Raw genomic sequence first — 19682 nt, forward strand, 5'->3', positions numbered from 1 at the left:
GCAATTCCTACACTGTATCTAGACTGCATTTCTGAGTTGAGGCAAAAAGAAATTGCTGATGACGCCCACAGCTCCTCAAAGGTCAACATTTGGCACGATGACGCTGCTGAACCCTGTGGCCAGGTAATGTGTTTGTAACGATTGCTGTGTCTCAAGGGGAAAGATTCCATGCTAGCAGCAACAGGTGTCACAAGACAACGACGGGGAAATTAATAGCCATATCAGCTGTGAACATTATAATGTTACATACACTAACATGCTTAGGAGGCACTAGGCGTGGTTTTGGTGCTTTACTAGTGTTATCTCATTTATTTAAAGGTTTTCTTGTTTATTTCAGAGAGTGAGAGAGTACGCATGGGGGCAGGGGCAGAGGGAGAGGGAGAGAGAGAGACTCTCAAGCAGACTCCACACTGAGCGTGGAGGCGGATGCGGGGCTGGATCTCACCACTCTGAGATCAGGACCTGAGCCGAAACCAAGAGTCTGCACTTAACAACCGAGCCACCCAGGTGCCCCATGTTACCTCATTTATTTAAGACCACAGCCCCATTATTTTCATCTCCTTTTGCAGATAACAAAACATAATTAGTGGGACAGAACATTCCAGCTTCTGATAAAAAGGAAACCTCTAAGTTCAGGACAATAATCTTTATCCAGAATCCCAAACAGTCACAGAACTCAGTAAATAATACACGACCACAAAACCCCAGAGCTCTTAAATAATTTCTAAAATGTTTTCAACTTTAACTTAAGAATCATGCAGCACTGTTAAACACTGCAGTTCCCTCACACAAGCTGTCTTATGTGATGATTCCGATGCTGCTCTGAGGCCGATGGAGCAAGTCCGATTGAACTGGTCTTGTTGGGAGGACACAGAGCGTCAGGGGGACTGACGCAGCCAGAGCCCGAGGACTCATGGGGCTCCTGAGCCTGGGCGTGGCCATAGGCCAGCACCGCCCCCCACCCTGCGCATGCGTACGGGCGGGACCGGAAGCTCTAGCGCTCTAACGCTCACCTGGCGGGTACCTTGTAAGTTCCTCGTTCTTTGCGAAGTTGGCTGTAAGGAACCTGTGTGAACTGCCGTTTTGTGTAACGAGATCCTTCACCGTTTCTCAACTATTTCATGCAAGCGGGATTTTACTGGAAACCATGCTGAGTGCCCCTCCGGTATTCCCGTGAGAATAGCTCAGCTGTTCCTCATACATCATAAGGGCCCCGCTAAAGTTAGGAGGCTTGAATTTTTCCAGAATCTAGAAAAGTGAAGAAACTCATTTCTCTTCATGTTCATGTTCCTTCTACTTTTCAGTATTAGAACCTGATCCGTAGGTCTGACCGTTTATGATTTGAATTCCTTTAGGAGCAAGGCGGGCTTCCGCCGGGTCCCCGAATATAAGCGTCTTTCGTTCTTCTGCACTTCTTCTTCCGTCCTCTCCCAGCGGGAAGTCACGGCGGGTGCTAGAGGCGGACGGTCACCGCTGTAGTCACGGATGGGTAGAAGCAACCCCGTGGGACCGGATGGGGCCAAGTGCAGTCATAAGGCTCTAGGGCATAGAAGTCCTTCTCAGAGACCCTAGCATCTGGCCGAGGCTCAATTGTTTTACCTGCTAACTCTGGGCCTCACAAATTTGCTTCTTTGACGTTCGATGGGGTCATTAATTCCTCAGAGTTACATCTGGGCCTCTTGGCGAGCCCCCCAAGAGAAGTAGGCCTTGAGAAGGACCCTAAAAGTATCCCGCTGAGTGTCTGGCGTCAGAGGCATATTGAGTGACTGCTGCTCTTTGTTGCAGGATCCTTCTGAAGAGGGGCTGTTTGAGGAGGTTCCTGTGGTGTTTGAGGAGCTCCCGGTGGTGTTTGAGGATGTGGCGGTGTATTTCACCCGGGAGGAGTGGGGCATGCTAGTCAAGCGGCAGAAGGAGCTGTACAGAGACGTGATGCGGATGAATTATGAGCTGTTGGCTTCCCTGGGTAAAGACTCACGTAGACCTTTGTTCGCCACCATCGTCCGACATGGGATATCCACAAGGGCAGCTGTGGCTTGTGGTCATCTTCCCATCTCTGCCCTCTCCCCCTACATAGGCAGAGAGAGATTATATTTTTTGCATCTCAGAACTCTCCCTGCTTTGGGCTGCAGTTCTTCATCCCCCTGTATCCATCTCTCCATCCGTCATCCATGCTCCACCGAACATGTATTGACTTAACCTCCTCCGCGCCAGATGAACACACGCGCAGCAAGGTCTCGGCTTTCCGGGGGCGAGCAGGTGTTCCGGAGAGACAGACACTTGAGTAAGAAACTCTAAATAACACCAGCTCCGTAAAGGGAGTTCAGAAAAGTGCCCTGGGGCTGCTGGGAAGGGTGATTCTATTTTACTGGGCATGGGCGGGAGGCATCAGAAAAGTCTTTACAGCGTACATGTTTTAACTGAGTCAAAGGACAGGACAGGTGGACAGGAGAAGGAAGGCCATCCGGACATGACAGAGGAAGGGGCAGCATGAGCAGAGGCGTGGAGGCGCCTCTCCTTCTGTGTGCCAGGCCTGCTTCCTTGTGCCTGGGGGCCAGCAAGGGTCAGTGGGCTCAGCCGAGGTGTCACTAGAGGGGGCTCTGGAGAGAGATGAACATGATAGTGCTTGTTACCCTCTCAGAAGAGTGCTCTCTCTCGAATCTGCCACCTGGTCTCTTTGCCTCCTGTATCCAGGGTTCAGGGTTCTCGGGGGCATCAGAAGGGAAAGACAGCTTTTCATCTTAGAAAGCTCTCATTTACGTACTAGCACGTCTGATGACAGCAACCTTCCAGAAGAGGCTGCTCTACGTGACCCAGGAATACAGCAGCCATCTGCACTGTGGCTTCTACAGAATAAGACCTAAGAATATTTGTGATTTCATTGATGTCCTAGCCCTCGGTCTCTACGGCCCTTTCATGCGCAGCTAAGACATGGGTTATGTTCTGCACATTCCTGACCTGTATGCTTGTTTTTATCATAGTTCATCATTTTTAAATGGCTCCCCAAACATTCAGAAATGATATAACAACTGGTTTCTTTTATGACAATAGAGGTATTGTCATCACGCCCTCAGCCCAGGGCACTCGTACGAAGTATGTCTTCAAAGAGCATCACTACCCCTGTTTAAAATCAGTGAGAATGGGGACGCCTGAGTGGCTCAGTTGGTTAGGCCCCTGCCTTCGGCTCAGGTCATGATCCCGGGGTCCTGGGATCGAGTCCTGCATCAGACTTCTTGCTCAGTGGGGAGCCTGCCTCTCTTGCTGCCTCTGCCTGCCACTCTGCCTGCTTATGTGTACTCTCTCTCTCTGACAAATAAATAAAATCAGTGAGAATGAAGGGAAATTCATTTTTAAGAAGTGCACAACCACTTGAAAGAAGTTGGCTTTTCCTCGAAAGGAACGTGCAGTAGTGATGCGCCTTGCCCTCAGGACCCCTGTGGAACGCGGCGGGTGACCGGTGTGGAGCACGGGGCATCTCTGGACACCGGGCTGGTCGAGCTCTGTGTAAGCACTGGTCAGTTTCTCTTTAACTGACATGAGTGAGGAATGGGGAAATCTTCGCTTCCTGGGGGAGATAAGGACGGTTCAGTCTGGGTTAGGTTCTGTTTGGATGAACAATAAGTATCATCAGAGGAAGGGCAATTAACTTTGCGTGAGGGTTGCAGCAGGAGTCAGGGAAGGCTTTGTAGAGAAAGGGGGCTGTCCTCGTCAGTTACCTGGGGGACTGAAACAGGTGCAGAAGTCTAGAAACAGAGCTGCGTGCGCCACCCCTTTTTGTGACTTTAATTAGGTCTCTAGCAATTATCCTTTAATTGCTGTCTGATTTGGACACTTCTCATGTATGAGGTATAAAACTTAAAGGAGCCTTCAGAATATAACTGGGGACAGGGCGCCTGGGTGGCTCAGTGGGTTAAAGCCTCTGCTTTCGGCTCAGGTCATGATCCCAGGGTCCTGGGATCGAGTCCCGCATCGGGCTCTCTGCTCAGCAGGGAGCCTGCTTCCCTCTCTCTCTGCCTGCCTCTCTGCCTACTTGTGATCTCTGATAAATAAAATCTTTTAAAAAATGCAAGAATATAACTGGGGACAAACAAAAATGATTTCTGTGTTTAAAAATGACCTTTTGAAGGGCGTTGAGCTGATCACTGGCATGTAAAACAGCATTGAAATACAGCGCAGGCGCTCTTTTGCTTTGGCGAGTGTTTTTTCTCCCACGCTTCATCCTCCCGTGACAACCACTTCAAGAGTTGAGAATCAAATAGTATTTGGTACTTTCAATTATTATTATTATTATTTACGAATAGAACTTCTCCTTGGAGGGAACTTAAATTTTGAAAAAGGAAGCCCCATGATTTTGAGAGCCAAGAAATGTTCTGTTGGCCTTTGAACCAAATCTCTTGTCCATTTTTAACATTTCTTTTTTTTTTTTAAAGATTTTATTCATTTATTTGACAGGCAGAAATCACAAGTAGGCAGAGAAACAGGCAGAGAGAGAGGAGGAAGCAGGCTCCCTACTGAGCAGAGCGCCCGATGTGGGGCTCAATCCCAGGACCCTGGGATCATGACCTGCACTGAAGGCAGAGGCTTTAACCCACTGAGCCACCCAGGTGCCCCCATTTTTAACATTTCTTGTATTTTGTCTTGAAATACTATGGTTTGCTTATACTGGGTGTTTGGGAGGCTTCTGTGTCTTTCTTTTAGTCTTATGTCTGGAAATCATAACAGTGCCTTCTGCTGGTTCCTGAGTACATGCCTCGTGTGGGTCCTGTGTTGTGTCTCCTGTCTATATCCTCTCTAATCCTTAAACCAATCCTCCCAGGCGGGTGGTAGTAGTCTTTTCAGATGAGAAAACAGACCTGGGAATCCCAGCCATGTAGCTGGAAAACGGAGAGACTGAAATTCTTCCTAGGCTATGTGTCGCATGTGCCTTACACTCCCGCTCGTGCGTGTTTATTGCCGGCCAGACTCCTATCTTTTTCCGTTTCAAGATTTGCACAAATCATGTTGTTAAGATAATAATAATAATAATACACCAGGTATAAGATGAGATTGTTTAAGACTTCAGAGAGTAGAAGAGTTTTCTAGTCTCCGCTCCCATCCCCAGTTCTCCCTGCAGGAGGCTGCTAGTTTGCCCTGCCCTTTCAACATCTTCGGTGCAGGTCACCGTGGCCTTCCTCCCTCCGCCAGAACTGGCTGGAGCAAGGGGACTGGCCAGTGATCAGGTGATCAGCTCCTGCTGCTGCAGCTCAGCGGGTGGGGCTTGGGTGGTGACGATCCCCGGTCCCCGTCCCCGTGCTGTCGGTTTCCTGTCCCCGTGCTGTCGGTTTCCTGTTGCTCGTCTCTGCTGAGGAAACCCAGCTGATAGGGTTGACAACTAGTAGATTCGTTCTTTTAGATTTTATAACTATTTTACCTGGTTTTTTTTTTAAGATTTTATTTATTTATTTTTCAGAGATCACAAGTAGGCAGAGAGGCAGGCAAAGAGAGAGAGGGGGAAGCAGGCTCCCTGCTGAGCAGAGAGCCTGATGTGGGGCTCGATCCCAGGACCCTGGGATCATGACCTGAGCCAAAGGCAGAGGTTTTAACCCACTGAGCCACCCAGGCGCCCTATTTTACCTGTTCTTAAAAAGACAGTCTCAACTTGATGTAGTCAGACTTAGTATTCATTTCTGCCAGATGTTTGGCAGTTAAGTTGCATAGACGGAAGCTTTTCAACAGATGGAGTGTTTGCAGGGCGGGTCCACTCACCTGTCACCCCGTCCTCAGCCTCAACAGCTGTCTTTTCAATAGGACTGAACGTGTAGAGGACAGTCACTTTTGTTTATGGAGAAAAGAAGAGGCCTGTGTTTTGTTTTTAACGCTTTCCTAGTTCAGCCTTTTCTAAAGTAGACTTGCTTATTGGAGCTATTTAATTTATCATTCTGCAGAGTTTCCAATTGTTCTTTTATTTCTGTACTTTAAATTCTGGTTTCAGACTTTGCTCATATTTGATGACATCTCTTGTTTTCCTGCAGAAAGAGAACTCAGTGAGATTCTGTTGTTAAGAAACTAATATTGGGGGGCACCTGGGTGGCTCAGTGGGTTAAAGCCTCTGCCTTCGGCTCGGGTCATGATCTCAGGGTCCTGGGATCGAGCCCTGCATCGGGCTCTCTGCTCAGTGGGGAGCCTGCTTCCCTTCCTCTCTCTCTGCCTGCCTCTCTGCCTACTTGTGATGGCTGTCTGTCGAATAAATAAAATCTTTAAAAAAAAAAAAAGAAACTAATATCGGTCGGTAACATATTGGCAAGGTAGACATGCCAATATGGGGACTTTGTGGAATCCCTTGTTTTTATTAGTAAAGGTGTCATCACCTGCTAAGTGGCAGGTCATACACTTCAGGGGGGCCGTGCCTTTTCTATAGGTGAGGTCATCAGCTACAGCTAGACTTCACAGAGCGGGGGCCAGAAGTCACGCCTCTAGGGAGAACAAAACCGAGTGAGCAGGCCCTCAGTGAGAGATGAGCCAGGGTTCAAATGGCTCATATGCTGTGTCGGAGGCCCCTGCTGCCTGGTGGGCTATGCGATGGCCCCCACGTGGGGGCGCTGCAGGAGCTGGGAGAGAACCAAGGCGGGGTGCCAGGGCAGCTGTCTCCCAGTGCTTCCTGGGTGTGGCCTGCCAACCTTGGGATGGCGTTAGCCTGGAAGGGTTAGAAGTCTGTGTATAAGCCAAACCATTTTTATGGACTTTTATGGAATAGGGGTGTGTGTGTGTGTGTGTGTGTGTGTGTGTGTGTGTGTGCGTGCACATGCATGCGCACTTGCTGTACTTAGGTTCCCTTTGCCATTTTTCCATTACTAAGACTTAAAAAAATTTGTTTGAAATTTCCCTCCATCTCCCGCATTCTGAAGGGAACAGAAAGGAAAGGTTTCAGGCAACATTTTAGCCACAGCTTCCGAGAAGTCCAGTTGGGGCACAGTATTCCCCAGGGCCAGCACGGTGATGGTGGGACAGGCAGAGATGACCAGTCCCGAAGGAAAAGATAAATGAAGTGCACAGATTCGGGGATAGTCAGTGTCCTGTGTGTTTCCAGTTATTTACAAGTAGTTCTTCATAATTACTTTTTTTTTAATCTGCAGAGTTCTAACAAGACTTAACCCAAAAATGACAGTACCCTGTCCCACCTTTCTGTGTTACTGGGTCCTCCTCCCCAGGGGCTCTCAGCTGTTTCCTCTAGTAACATGCCTCATGATTTCTAAGAAATACACACAGACGTTATTTTCGAAAGAGCGAACCTCATAGAACACACTCAGAAGACCACTTTTTTCTTTCTGATCACTACTTGCTTGGATCAGCTCTGTGCGGCTTTTTTTTCTCATACTTTGGGTTGTCAGAAGAAAATTCAAGGAGCTTTACTTGATACGAATATCACAGGGAGCAAGAAAGGAGCTGTTCACGAACAGGGAGACTTTAAGCCCAAGGTGGTTAAGAGCGTGGCTGTCAGCCTTTAAAGCTCGGTTTATAAACTATGTACGGGGGAGGGTTTTTTTTTTTTTTAATTGTAATTGGTTACTAGAAATTTACATTCTTTCTGGGGTAGTAGCCCTGTGGAAGTTTTCTTGTGCATAGTGACTCGCTTGGAAGTCGTAGTAAGTCACACTGTCATGAAGAAAGCTTCCGTTTCCTTTAAAGCCAGTGTCCTTGTATAGGCGAAATGAGGGCGGTTTAAGATTTGATTATGAGTGTTCGGTCTGGGGCTCTATTCAAACTGTGGCCTCCATTCTGGTTTCTCTTGAGCAGGTGAATTCAGTTGCCATACAATAAACAATCACAAATCCAGTGGCTAGATATCTGACTCATTTATAACCTTACCATTCTGGAGGTCAGAAGTCCAGATGGGCTCACCTGGGTTCTCTGCTTAGGGTCTCACATGGCCAAAGTCAGCGTGTCCATCAGACTGGCCAGGAGGCTCTGGGAAGAATCACTGCCAGCCGCATTCGGGTCATTGGCAGAATTCGGTTCCTTTTAGTTGTAGGACTGAGGTCCCCGTTTGCTGGCTGGCTTTCCCCAGGCAGTATTCTCAGCTCCTATAGGCCACTCTCCCATCCCCTCCACGCGGCCGTCTGCAGCCTTAGGCCAGCAGCCGTGTGTCGATCGCTGCTGGTGCTCTGAAGATCCAACTGGCTCTGCTTTTCAAGGGCTGATGTGGTTGGGGGAAGTCACCCAGATAGCCACTCGTTGGCCACGTAACATCACATAATCATGGTTGTGGTGTCAGGGCACATGGTCCAACCAGACCGTAAGGAGCTGGGGTGAGGAAAGGCTGGGGTCCTGGGAGCTCGTGTTAGAATTCTGCCCACCCCAGGGGAGAATGTCCTTTTTCTTGAGTGATACGTGCCGAAACATTTCAGGGTAAAGCGGGCATGAAACAATTTCCTCTCAATGGTTTAGAAAAATATTGCCTCTATATTATTTATATATTACTCATACACATACACAGGGGGGTAAAGGGGGGAGGGCACAAGAACACAAGAGTGTGATAGGGCAAATGAGACAAAATGTTAATGATTGGAGTTCTTCGTATTATTATTGAAACGTTTTAAAATTCTAAATTTTTTTATTATTGAAACTTTTTTTTAAAGATTTTTCTATTTATTAGTTGACAGAAAGAGAGCATGATCGGGGGAGGGGTAGAGGGAGAAGGAAAAACAGGCTCCCCATGGGGCATGGAACCCCTCATGGGGCTCAATCCAAGGACCCCGGGATCATGACCTGAGCCAAAGGCAGATGCTTAACCGACTGAGCCACCTGCGTCCCCTATTGAAACTTTTTAATGGGTTTTAAATGCTACAGAAATGTACACCCTCCCCCCCCAAATTAGGAAACAAAAGTGTAGTCTTCGGCCTTCCGCTAAAGCTAAAGCTAAAGTTTCTCATCTCTACTTCCTCATCCTGGCCCAGGTGTGGAATCTGGAATGTTGTGGTAGGAAGGAGGAGGTCCTCCTCGTCCTCCTCCTCCCCCCTGGGCTGGTTCCACGACTTCTGCTGTGTCCTGGGTGGGAACAGTGGTGGGTGAATGGTGGGGAGAGGTACACAAGAGTTTGACTTGACATCCCCTGTGGCCGGGACTGTGGAAAGCTGATTCTCTGGGTGAGTGTGGGTTCTCCGTGCCCCCGCCATCACTCGCCGCGGTCCCCTCCACACCGGTGAGCGTCTCCTTTGGCAGTCAGCCCCACGGGGGCTCGTTCTTGGGCTCCCAACAGACAGTCAGGGGCAGAGTCCTTTGAAGTGTGAAGTGGCTCCAGGCTTCTCTTTCCCTCTGGGGCCACATCCAGACCACGGAAGACATATCCTTTCCTCCGACAGACCCTGGGAATGTAGGCTGTTCCCAACATGGCCACCACGAAGGAGCCAATCTGTCAGATTCTGCCTTTAGTCTTCTGCAAGCCTGGATTCATGAGGAGCCCCATAGCCCAGGGGACAGGACGGGATGTCATTCCCATTAGGCTTAAAGTCAGGGGAAAGCAGCCCACACCGCCGCTCCCCATGGTGGTGTGGGGGGCTCACAGTACAACTGACGTCTCTTTCCAGAAGCATCTCTAATATCCAGCTTCCTGACCTCTTCACTTCCAGTGCTCCGACTCCTTGTTTGTGTCGAGGGCTAGGGTCACAGCCCCGTGTTTTGGCCACCCGAAGTCAGGCCTTGGTGATCTAGCTTTCGGATGGGGGACAGTTGACTCCTATCTTTTTAGACCTTGAGCCAAAACAGGCAGACAGACTGACTCACACTTTAATTTCCTGTTGCATGGGTTTATCGCTGTTCCCGATTTGTTGATTTTACATGGATACTCCCTCTTGATTCCTACCATGGAAGGTGAAGATCCAGCCGTCTTCCATTACCCCGGGCCCCACTCTGTCCCTCCACCCTCTCAGAACAAGAACATCACACTTTCTTGATGAATTCAATGTAAATTGTTTGCCTTATTATGATTATGATTACTTATTTCTGATCAAAGTGGCATATTAGGATGATTTTCCTTTGTTGGAGGATGTTTCCCCCCCGAATTGAAATATTTTCTTATTTTTTATTTTGCTAGTTTTCTGTCTTCTCAACGAGTTTTTAATTATTATTTTTAATTAACATATAATGTATTATGTGCCCCAGGGGTACAGGTCTGTGAGTCATCAGGCTTACACACTTCACGGCACTCACCACAGCACGTTCTTCTCAACGATTCTTCTCCGGCTCTCCCAGGGAGTTACAAAATTCCTCTGGAGAGTCTCTGTGCCTCGATCAAGCATCCTGTGGTGGACCCACTGCACTTTCTCTGGGGACGTCCATTATTGAGTCCAATCCTCCCGCTCTGTCTACACTGGTTTTTCTTTAGGCCTGCACAGCTGTGGCCTCACACTTCCCTTTGTCCCACTCCCGTCCCCTGGCTTCTTCCAGGTTTATATCTTCATTTCATTGGAGCTCAGCCTCCAGGAACTTCCCAAGGAAGGGCGCGTGGGAGGCATGCCTTACTCTTTCCTTAGAGTTGGAAGGTTGGGCATAGAATTCTAGGTTGGAAGGAGTTTTTCTCAGTATTTCGAAAACACTGCCTTCAGGTTTTTTGTTGTTTTTTTTTTTTAGATTTTATTTATTTATTCGACAGACAGAGATCACAAGTAGGCAGAGAGGCAGGCAGTGAGAGGAGGAAGCAGGCTCCACGCTGAGCAGAGAGCCCGATGCGGGGCTCGATCCCAGGACCCTGGGATCATGACCTGAGCCGAAGGCAGAGGCTTTAACCCACTGAGCCACCCAGGCGCCCCCTGCCTTCAGGTTTTACTGGTGTTGAGAAGTCTAAATGCCTTTTTACAACTAAATCTTTGAACACAGCTGATTTTTTCCTACTCTGAAAGGTTCCAAGATTTAGTCCAGTGCTCTGAAGTGTTCAATAATATCGGTGATGTTTCACTTCTCGTCCTGGGCGTCTGGTGCTTCCCTTCGAAGCGAAAACTCGCATTTTCCAGTTTGGGGAAATGTTCTTGTAGGACTTCTTATCGATTTTCTCTTTCTTTCTTCCAGAAAGTCCTGTTAGTTAGATCTCAGACTTCCTAAATGGAGCCTCTGGTTCTAGTTTATTTTTTTCTTCTTCTATTTTCTGCTTCTGTCCTTTTTGTTCTACTTTCTTGGAGATTTTCTCAAGTTTATTCTCTAACGATTCGGTTGAATGTTTTAATTTCTTCAATCATATTTTTTAAAGATATTACTTATTTATTTGAGAGAGAGAGTGCCAGGGGAGGACCAGAGGGAGAGGGAGATGACTTCCAGCAGACTCCCGCTGAGCACAGAGCCCCACACAGGGCTTGATCCCATGACCCAGCAATCACAACCTCAGCTGAGACCAAGAGGCGGCATTTAACCGACTGAGCTACCTAGGCGCCCCTCTTCTAGCTTACTTTGAACCTTAAAGCCCCCCTTGCCTCTTTTGCGGTTGACTCTCACCACTTTTCTATCTGGGAACATGAATTCCGCTTTTTAATTCTTTTCGTTGTTGTTTAGTTCCGCTTTGTTCCCAGCAGTTTCTGTAGGTCCTCTGATCCCTTTTCCTACTGATTTCATGTTAGAGGCTTGTCTTAAATAGCTATCCTGTGGCTCATCCAGGTCTCAGAGTGAAACCTTGAGAAACCCGGCTAGCGGCTCTGCGTGGAGGCTGGGGCTCATCCAGGCGCAGATTTCCCTGCAGGTCTCGCTGGGGAGCGGCAGGAGTCAGTGTCCTGTGCGCCCCTGGGGCAGCGGGGAGTGCGGAGGGGCATTTCTGTTTCTCCGAAGACGACTTGCCCAAGTCCCCTGCTTGGGGTGGGCCGCCGAGCCTAGGTGTGACCTTGGCGCTGAGTAACGCAGGTATCAGAACACAGCCTCTCTTCATCCCTGCACTTCTCCTCCCTCTTCCACCATCCCCACTCTCACCGGTCTAGAACCTTTCTGGTCCAGTTTTTCCAGGAGCTAAATCTCCATTCTCCTCCTCGGGTGAGGGTGGGCAAAGGTGGTGGCGTTCTCGGTTCCCCTGGCATAGGTGGGAGGCCCCCGGGCTGGAGTGGCGTCTGCAGATGGGCGCCTGCCCTTCCTTCCCACCCGTTCCTTACCCACCACCTTCCACCACTCCTGGCGCCTCCAGTCCCTGAGTCTTTCGGATATCCTGCAGTCAGACGCGCTGCTTTCTCCGTGCTGCCCCCTTTGCCAGCTTTTGGTGTTCAGCTCTGTTCCTTCTTCTCCTTTCCTTCTTCCAAAAATGCATTAACATTTCTTTGTATTATTAGTAGAAGTAGTAGTACTCCTTGGCCCTCGTCTTAGAGATGTTTTAAGAAGGATACGTGTTCAGTCTCCTGCACTTTAGCAATGTATTTAATTACTTTTTTATTAGTGAATATACGGATACACACACGCACGTGTAACAGATATAAATATATACATGCATTCACGTGATCCGAAAGCTGCGGGGTGACAGTGATGACTCTGGCCCCGGAAGCCACAGTTAGCCGTCGCTGCCATGTCCTTCCACAGAAAGTTTATGCACACATTCACGCACATACCAAAGCACGTAAGTAGATACTGGTGGATTTTATTTTAAATCAAGAAAGCAATGTCTTTTCATACCCTTGAGAATATTTGTATTTTCAGTAAAGGGCAGTGCTTAACCCCAAGGCATGAATCTCTTCTAGTCGGATTTAAGGTTCCGTGGCAGGTGGTGGACATTTTTAAGGGGCCTTTCAAGCCTCATGTGGCTCTCCTTACCATCCCTGCCCTCTCCTGCTGTTGTACCCCGTGTCCCCTACCATGTGCACCTCCCTCCAGACACGCTCGGCTGACTCCTGGCCCCCACGGCTGGCCCACGGAGCTGAAGCTGTGATTTATCCTGGCCGAGGGCTGCACCTGAATCTGACCGCCTCTTGGGTTTTAGGACTAGATTGGCACACAGATGGGAATGTTTTCTTCGTGGCCCTGGCTGAGTAGACTTTATTACGAGATAGACTCAGAGGCTGAGCTGAACATTTCAGTTTCCACGAGTAGCTTCGGGCAGGCTACCTGACTTGATGGTTCAGAGCAGTGACCTCAGTGTGCCTCTCCGTCCCCACGACAGGGCCCGCCGCTGCCAAACCAGACTTGATCTCAAAACTGGAACGCCGAGCTGCACCCTGGATCCAGGACCCAAATGGGCCGAAGTGGGGGAAAGGTCGTCCTCCAGGTGAGTCTTGACCTACCGAGTTCTGAAGGGCACATCCTGGGGCCTGTGTGGCCACAGCAAGTCATCCCCTGTCCATTCGGTTGTCCCTGTCCTGCTCCTGCGGCGCACCAGGCCTTGTGTCAGGCGCTGCTGGGCAAAGACGAGCAAGAAACTACCTCTGCCTTCCAAGTGTCAAGTAGGGAAACAGGGACAGTGCGAGACAAACGGGGCCCTTTGATGAGCAGATGTGCTCACAGGACCTGTGGCAGAGCTGACGGGGCTCATGCGGGAGGCCCTGGTTGTGAGGAGCTGTGTGACCCACGGGCCTGGGAGCCGCCCTTCTTCCCTCCTCCTCCGGTTTCCAGGGGCGGCACCACTGGTCTGTGCAAGCTCACTGTTCTGTGTCTCTTAGTCGGGGCTTACTAGCTCGTAGCTGCTGCGTAGACTCCTTCTTTCTAAGGCTCACGAGACTTACAGATGTTTAACCTCATTTCTTCGCTGCCTCGAAAGAGGATTAAAGTCACCTGTTTATCCAGTAGCATCTATGGCCACGGTGGCTAATTAAGCTTATGAGCCGCTGAAGTCACGTGATCGCAGGGGGGCTGCGTGGGTAGAGACGGAGAGCCCACAAGGATAGCACACATGTCCTCGGGAGCAGGCTGACTTGCACAGATGATAGTGGGGAAAGGTTTAAAGAGAAGTCACGGATGATCTCTAGAAGGGTAGAGAAGTCCCATTCAACTCCGCTTTGCATGAGGGATACTCGGTAAATTGGGATGTCTTCACTGAGGGGAGGCTGCAGAGTTCCGGGCAGCAAAACCAAACTCATTTTTACTTGTTCCAAAGGGAAGAAGAAGATGGGGGCCAGAAGAGAGGCAGACACACAAGCCTTGCCCATAGACTCGCCCGCGCCTCCGGCAGCTCCTCTGGAGACGCGTGTCTCCTACTGCAATCCCAGCCCTCGTGCAGTCAGAGCCGACGGCCCTGGGGAGGTCAAGGGGACATACAGACCCCGTTCCATTCAGAGGTCGTGGTTCGGGCGGTTCCCGTGGTTAGTAATTGACCCCAAGGAGACCACGCTCTTCTGCTCAGCTTGCAAAGAAAGACCGAGTCTCCACGACAAGTCGTCCCGGTTAGTCCGAGGTTACACGGGGCCTTTTAAAGTGGAGACTTTAAAATACCACGAGGTCAGCAAAGCCCACAAGCTCTGTGTCAACACGGTCGAAATCACGGAGGACACGCCTCCCGCCGCGCTGGTCCCGGAGATGTCCAGCGACCTGATGGCGAGCCTGGGCTACCTCTTCAACGCTGCCTACTCCATCGCGTACCACTCGCGGCCCCTGAACGACTTTGAGAAGATCCTGCAACTCCTCCAGAGCACCGGGACCATGATTTTGGGCAAGTACCGGAATCGCACAGCCTGCACGCAGTTCATCAAGTACATCTCCGAGACCCTGAGGAAGGAGATCCTCGAGGATGTCCGAAACTCGCCGTGTGTGAGCGTGCTGCTGGACCGCTGCATGGACGCCTCGGACCAGGCCTGCGTGGGGATTTATCTCCGCTACTTTAAGGGGACGGAGGTGAAAGAGTCGTACGTCACCTTGGCCCCTCTCTACAGTGAGACGGTGGACGGCTACTTCGAGACCATCGTCTCTGCCCTGGATGAGCTGGACATCCCCTTCTGGAAGCCCGGCTGGGTGGTGGGCCTGGGAACCGACGGCTCCACCGTGCTGAGCAGCAGAGGGGGCCTGGTGGAAAAGTTCCAAGAGGTCATCCACCAGCTGCTGCCCGTCCACTGTGTCGCCCACCGGCTGCACCTGGCCGTGGTGGACGCCTGTGGGGGCATCGATCTGGTGAAGAAGTGTGACCGGCACATTCGCACGGTCTTCAAGTTCTATCAGTCCTCAAACAAGAGGCTGACCGAGCTGCAGGAGGGCGCGGAGCCCCTGGAGCAGGAGATCCTCCGTCTCAAGGACCTGAACGCCGTGCGCTGGGTGGCCAGCAGGAGGCGCACGCTGAACGCGCTCGTCGTGAGCTGGCCGGCCCTGACTCGGCACCTCCAGGCCGTGGTGGAAGCGGGGGGCCAGACGGGGCACAGGGCCAAGGGCCTGCTGAAGCTCATGAAGAGCTTCCACTTCGTCAAGTTCTGCCACTTCCTTTTGGACTTCCTGAGCATCTACAGGCCCCTGTCGGAGGTGTGCCAGAAGGAGATGGTGCCGATTACAGAGGTGAACTCGGCGCTGGGACGGGCCTACGTAGCCCTGGAGACCCTGCGTCACCAGGCGGGTCCCAAGGAGGACGAGTTCAACACCGGCTTCCGAGAGGGGCAGCTGCACGGCATTTCCCTGGACAGTCAGGAGGGGGCGGGACAGCGCTTCCGGGCGGACCGGGAGAAGGCGATCGTCACGGGGATCGTCACGGGGATCGAGTACCTCCAGCAAAGGTTTGACACGGCCCGGCCCCCGCAGCTCAAGAGCATGGAGGTGTTTGACACCGTGGCCTGGCCAAGTGGGCTGGAACTGGCCAGTTTCGGGAACGAGGATATTCTGGCCCTTGCCAGGTCCTTCGAGCTCTCGCTCCCCGCGGGATACAGCGAGGAGGCGCTCCTGGAGGAGTGGCTGGGCCTGAAAGCCATGGGCAGGAACCTCCCGTTCTCCGTGCTCTGTAAGAACGCCCTGGCCCGGCGCTGCCGCTTCCCGCTGCTGAGCCGGCTCGTGGCTGTCGTGGTCTGTGTGCCCGTGTCCACCGCCTGCTGCAAGCGGGGCTTCAGTGCCATGAACCGGATCAGGACCGAGGAGAGGACCAAGCTCTCCAGCGAGGTGATCAACATGCTCCTGATGACAGCGGTGAATGGCGTGGCCGTCACGGAGTACAACCCACAGCCTGCCATCCAGCACTGGTACCTGACCTCCTCCGGCCGGCGGTTCAGCCACGTCTACGCGTGCACCCGAGTGCCGCCCCGTACCCACGCACGTAAGCACCCGTGACAGGGTCTCCCGGCGCAGGAGAGCAAGGGAAGCCAGTCTGAGCTTCCCCATCCCACGCTGACCTTGAAGTCTGGGACAGTCTGGCAATGGCGGCCGTCACCAAAGGCTTGGTCTCGGGCATCCCCAGCGGGTGCTCAAGACATGACCCGTGTCCTCAGCTTTTGATCCAGAGAGGGAGGCAGGGTGCGCGCGTGCGTGTGCGCACACACACACACACACACACACACACACACACCCCAGCCGGCAGGGTTTACCGCTTGGAGTGTGTATCTTCCCAGCCAGTCTGCCCCAGGCTCAGATTTTGGCTCTGCTCGCTGCTGCGTGACCTCGGGCCCGCTCACCTTGTTGTGCTTTGGTTTTTCTCGCGCAGAGGGCACAGCACCTGGCACGTGATGCCAGTGGCACCCTGTGGAGGTCCAGCCCTCTGCCCCAAGTAACCGGAGCACCGGACAGGCGAGGGCAGCGAGAGCACGTTCTCCGCAGGGCTGGGTAGACTCTTTCGGGAGGGAAGAAGCCAGGTGGAGAAGAGGGTTGGGGCTTGCCGGGTGGGGAGGCGTCCTTGACGAGCGGGACCTCACAGTCCCCCCCGGAGCGCTAGCCTGGAGGGCTGGCATCGGACCTACACTGGAAACTACGTTCCATGGCAGGTGAGTTACTGGGTCTGAGGCAAGACATTTTCCTCTTTTCTAGCGGTCCCGGAAAACCAAAGAGGCTCTCCAGGCTGTTCATGTTTTACGTCCCGGTGACAGCAGCGAAGTTTCTTCCTTGACACGTTCTTATTTCTGGAAACCTTCCAGGGCTTGTGCTCTCGTGGGCCGCTGCCGGGTCTGTGGTCAGCAGGGGACCAGGTCTCAGGATTGACAGAGGCTCCACAGGAAGGAGGGTGGCCCCGGCCCCATTGCTGGGCAAGGCGAGGGGCCCGGGCTCGAAGTGGAGAGAAGAGACAGGGGGGACCGGGTGGGGAGGCAGGTGGCCTGCCCTTCACGCACACATTCGCTGCATGAGCTGCTCCCCGCGTCCAGTCCCGTGGGAGTGAAGGAGAAAGACGTTCTCGGGTGTGTTCTCACTGGCGTAGCAGGCTTGGTACCCCTGAAGCAAATAGAGGACGCCACCCAGTTTGATAGGATAAGGCCCTCCTTCGTAGGCAGGGTTCTCAACCTCTGCACTGTCGGCACTGAGGGCCGGATCACTCCTTGCGGTGGTGCCTGGCCTGTGCCTGGTGGGATCTTCAGCATCCCTGACCTGCACCCCGTACACCCGCTGGGTCCCCAGAGCACTCACCCAGTTGTAGTGACCAGAAGTGTCTCCGGGCATTGCCGTGTGTCCCCTGGAGGGCAGAGTCACCCTGGGTGAGACCCACGCCGCAGGGTGAGAAAAGACCAAGGCAGGACTAGAGCCGGCCTGCCGAGAGCAGCCGCCGTCCCATCTCTAGTCTGTTCTGCGTGCCATCCTCACTGAGCATACCTTGGGGTGCAGCTGACGTGGGAAGGGAATCGTCATCCAGTCTGTTCTCCCCTCGGTGTAATTGTGGGTTCTCTTTCCTCTTGCACAAGGAGCGGGGCTCAGGAAGAAGAAGACGGGGCCACTCTCTATGGAGGAGGCTGTGACCCAGAAGCCACCCATTCCATCCTACAGGGAGCCAGCGGACATCCTGAAGGACTGCATTGCGGACCCTCCTGGCAGACTCCTGTACCCCCATACCAGCCAAGAGGCCCCTGAGCTGTCCTGACAGGAGCTCGTATAGGAGCAGGACTCCTAGGGATTGCCTTGGAGACCCCCCTGCTGCCCTGCCCTGCCCCTTGGAATCGTGGTGACAGGCTATCTGCAGAATCTAGGCTGCCCTAGAATCTTCCTTTGCGGGGACTCTCTAAGTACCAGGAAGTGGGCAGTGACAAGACAGTTAAGCCCACCTCCCAGAGAGGCAGGGTGATCAGGAGCACAAACCTGTTTACCAAGGCCCCTCTCTAAGCAGCGGTGACCCCACAGCACTGAAACAGGCAGAAAGGTTCCCACCTCAGATTCATCTTCAAGGTGCTTCAGGAAATGATCCTATCAGGAAAGATGTCACCCCATGTTCTGGGGGCAAGAGGACTTCTCTGAAGTGGGAGAGACTGTTGGGGGTAAGGGCTAAAAGGAGCATCCCAGCCCCCCAGGATGGTGCGGGAGCATTCCAGGGTGGCGGTGTCACGGAGGAGGTGCCTGGGGACCGGCGGAGGGTGACCAGGTTCTGGGGACAACTGGCCTGGCTCTGGGATCTGTCACCCCGGCTCCATGGCAGACACAGGGAACCCTCCACTACAGACGGGAGACTCACAGCAGAGAATTCCTCCCCCTCCTCCCAGGGCCTCCCTTAGGATGAGCCAAGCAAAACCCTCTGCACAAAGCCCTCAAGAGACGTCACCGTCCTGTAGTCCCAGGACCACGGAGGAAAGTCTTTCTGGGGGTGAGCTGCTGCCTCTCACCGGTGGCAGCCCTTCTGTGTGACCTGCACCAGTGCTGGACGTGAGCCCGGGCTCCGGAGGGGCGGACACGTCCATGCTTGCCCCGGGGAGGCTTACGGTCCAGCCCCAGCTCTGCTGCAGGCAGAGGTTCAACCGTAATTAATCCCTTTCTCTTTTCTGTGCCTCGATTTCCCTCTCCGTGACATGGCAGCAGAGAATCCAAGTGCCTGCTGGCTCCTGGTCTGAGGACGGTGCCTCCAGCTCCCATAAAGACAGACCTCGGGCGGCACAGAGCGGACTTAGCTGCCTTCAGCCCTTGTCCTTGTCCCTTGCTACCAACGTCCTCACTGTGGGAAGATGTGCTCCCTGAGTGTGCCACTCTTCCCAAAGTTGCTCTGGGACCCAGCCTAGGAATCACTAGGGGCACTTGTTAAATATGGCCCCCCATACCTGCCTGATCAGATCCGTGGGACTGGGGCTCAGGGATGGTCCATTGTCCGCAGGATCCTCCAGGAACTTTGTGGGTCCACTCAGACTTGAGGACCCCCACCCCATCTCCCCTGCCTCCCAGAAGTAAAGTACTTTCCCCTCCAGGGCAGCTTCATTTGAGGGACAGGATCCAAGGCTCCTTCTCTGGTGGGGATGATGTGGGGCCTAGGTCCTGCCTTCCCAACCACGGGTGGGAAATGGGGAGGTTAGAGGGAAGGGCTGCTTCGCCCCCCACTTTGCGAGTTTCAGACAGGCCAGAAGTGGTGCTGCGTCCCAGCCTCTCACCTGGCATCCCTGTCCTGTGCTCCAAGTACAAGGTGTCTGGCCCTCAGCCAGCAGTCTGTCTTCCCAGTCCTAGGGTGGTGCTGGGATCCAGTGACCCCCAGTACCCGATGTTTCCGACTCTCCCTTCACGCCACCCACCCTTAGCACTTAGCCTTAGTGCCCTCGCCTTCCTGTTTTCAGCTGTGGGCCAGAATTCGCCCTCACTCTCTGCCTTTAATTTAGCCTGTGGAAATGTCTCTCTCCCAGTCCCGTGGGCCGGGGTCTGAGGTATACCACGGGCCCCTGCAGCTACAGCTGTGGCCA

The 19682-nt window shown here is 52.6% G+C and overlaps 1 protein-coding gene across 1 annotated transcript; it reads left to right on the forward strand.

The window, feature by feature from the left end:
- Positions 1-97: 97 nt before the first annotated feature.
- On the forward strand, positions 98-17893 carry ZNF862 (zinc finger protein 862; the record flags this gene model as incomplete). Its single annotated transcript, XM_080818763.1, has 5 exons — positions 98-123; positions 1356-1446; positions 1786-1963; positions 14024-16150; positions 17718-17893. 5 exons carry the CDS (start codon positions 98-100, stop codon positions 17891-17893), a joined length of 2598 nt encoding a protein of 865 aa, XP_080674889.1.
- Positions 17894-19682: the final 1789 nt, after the last annotated feature.

Source organism: Martes martes (assembly GCF_963455335.1).
Source record: "Martes martes genome assembly, chromosome: 11".
NCBI classification, from domain to species: Eukaryota; Metazoa; Chordata; class Mammalia; order Carnivora; family Mustelidae; genus Martes; species Martes martes.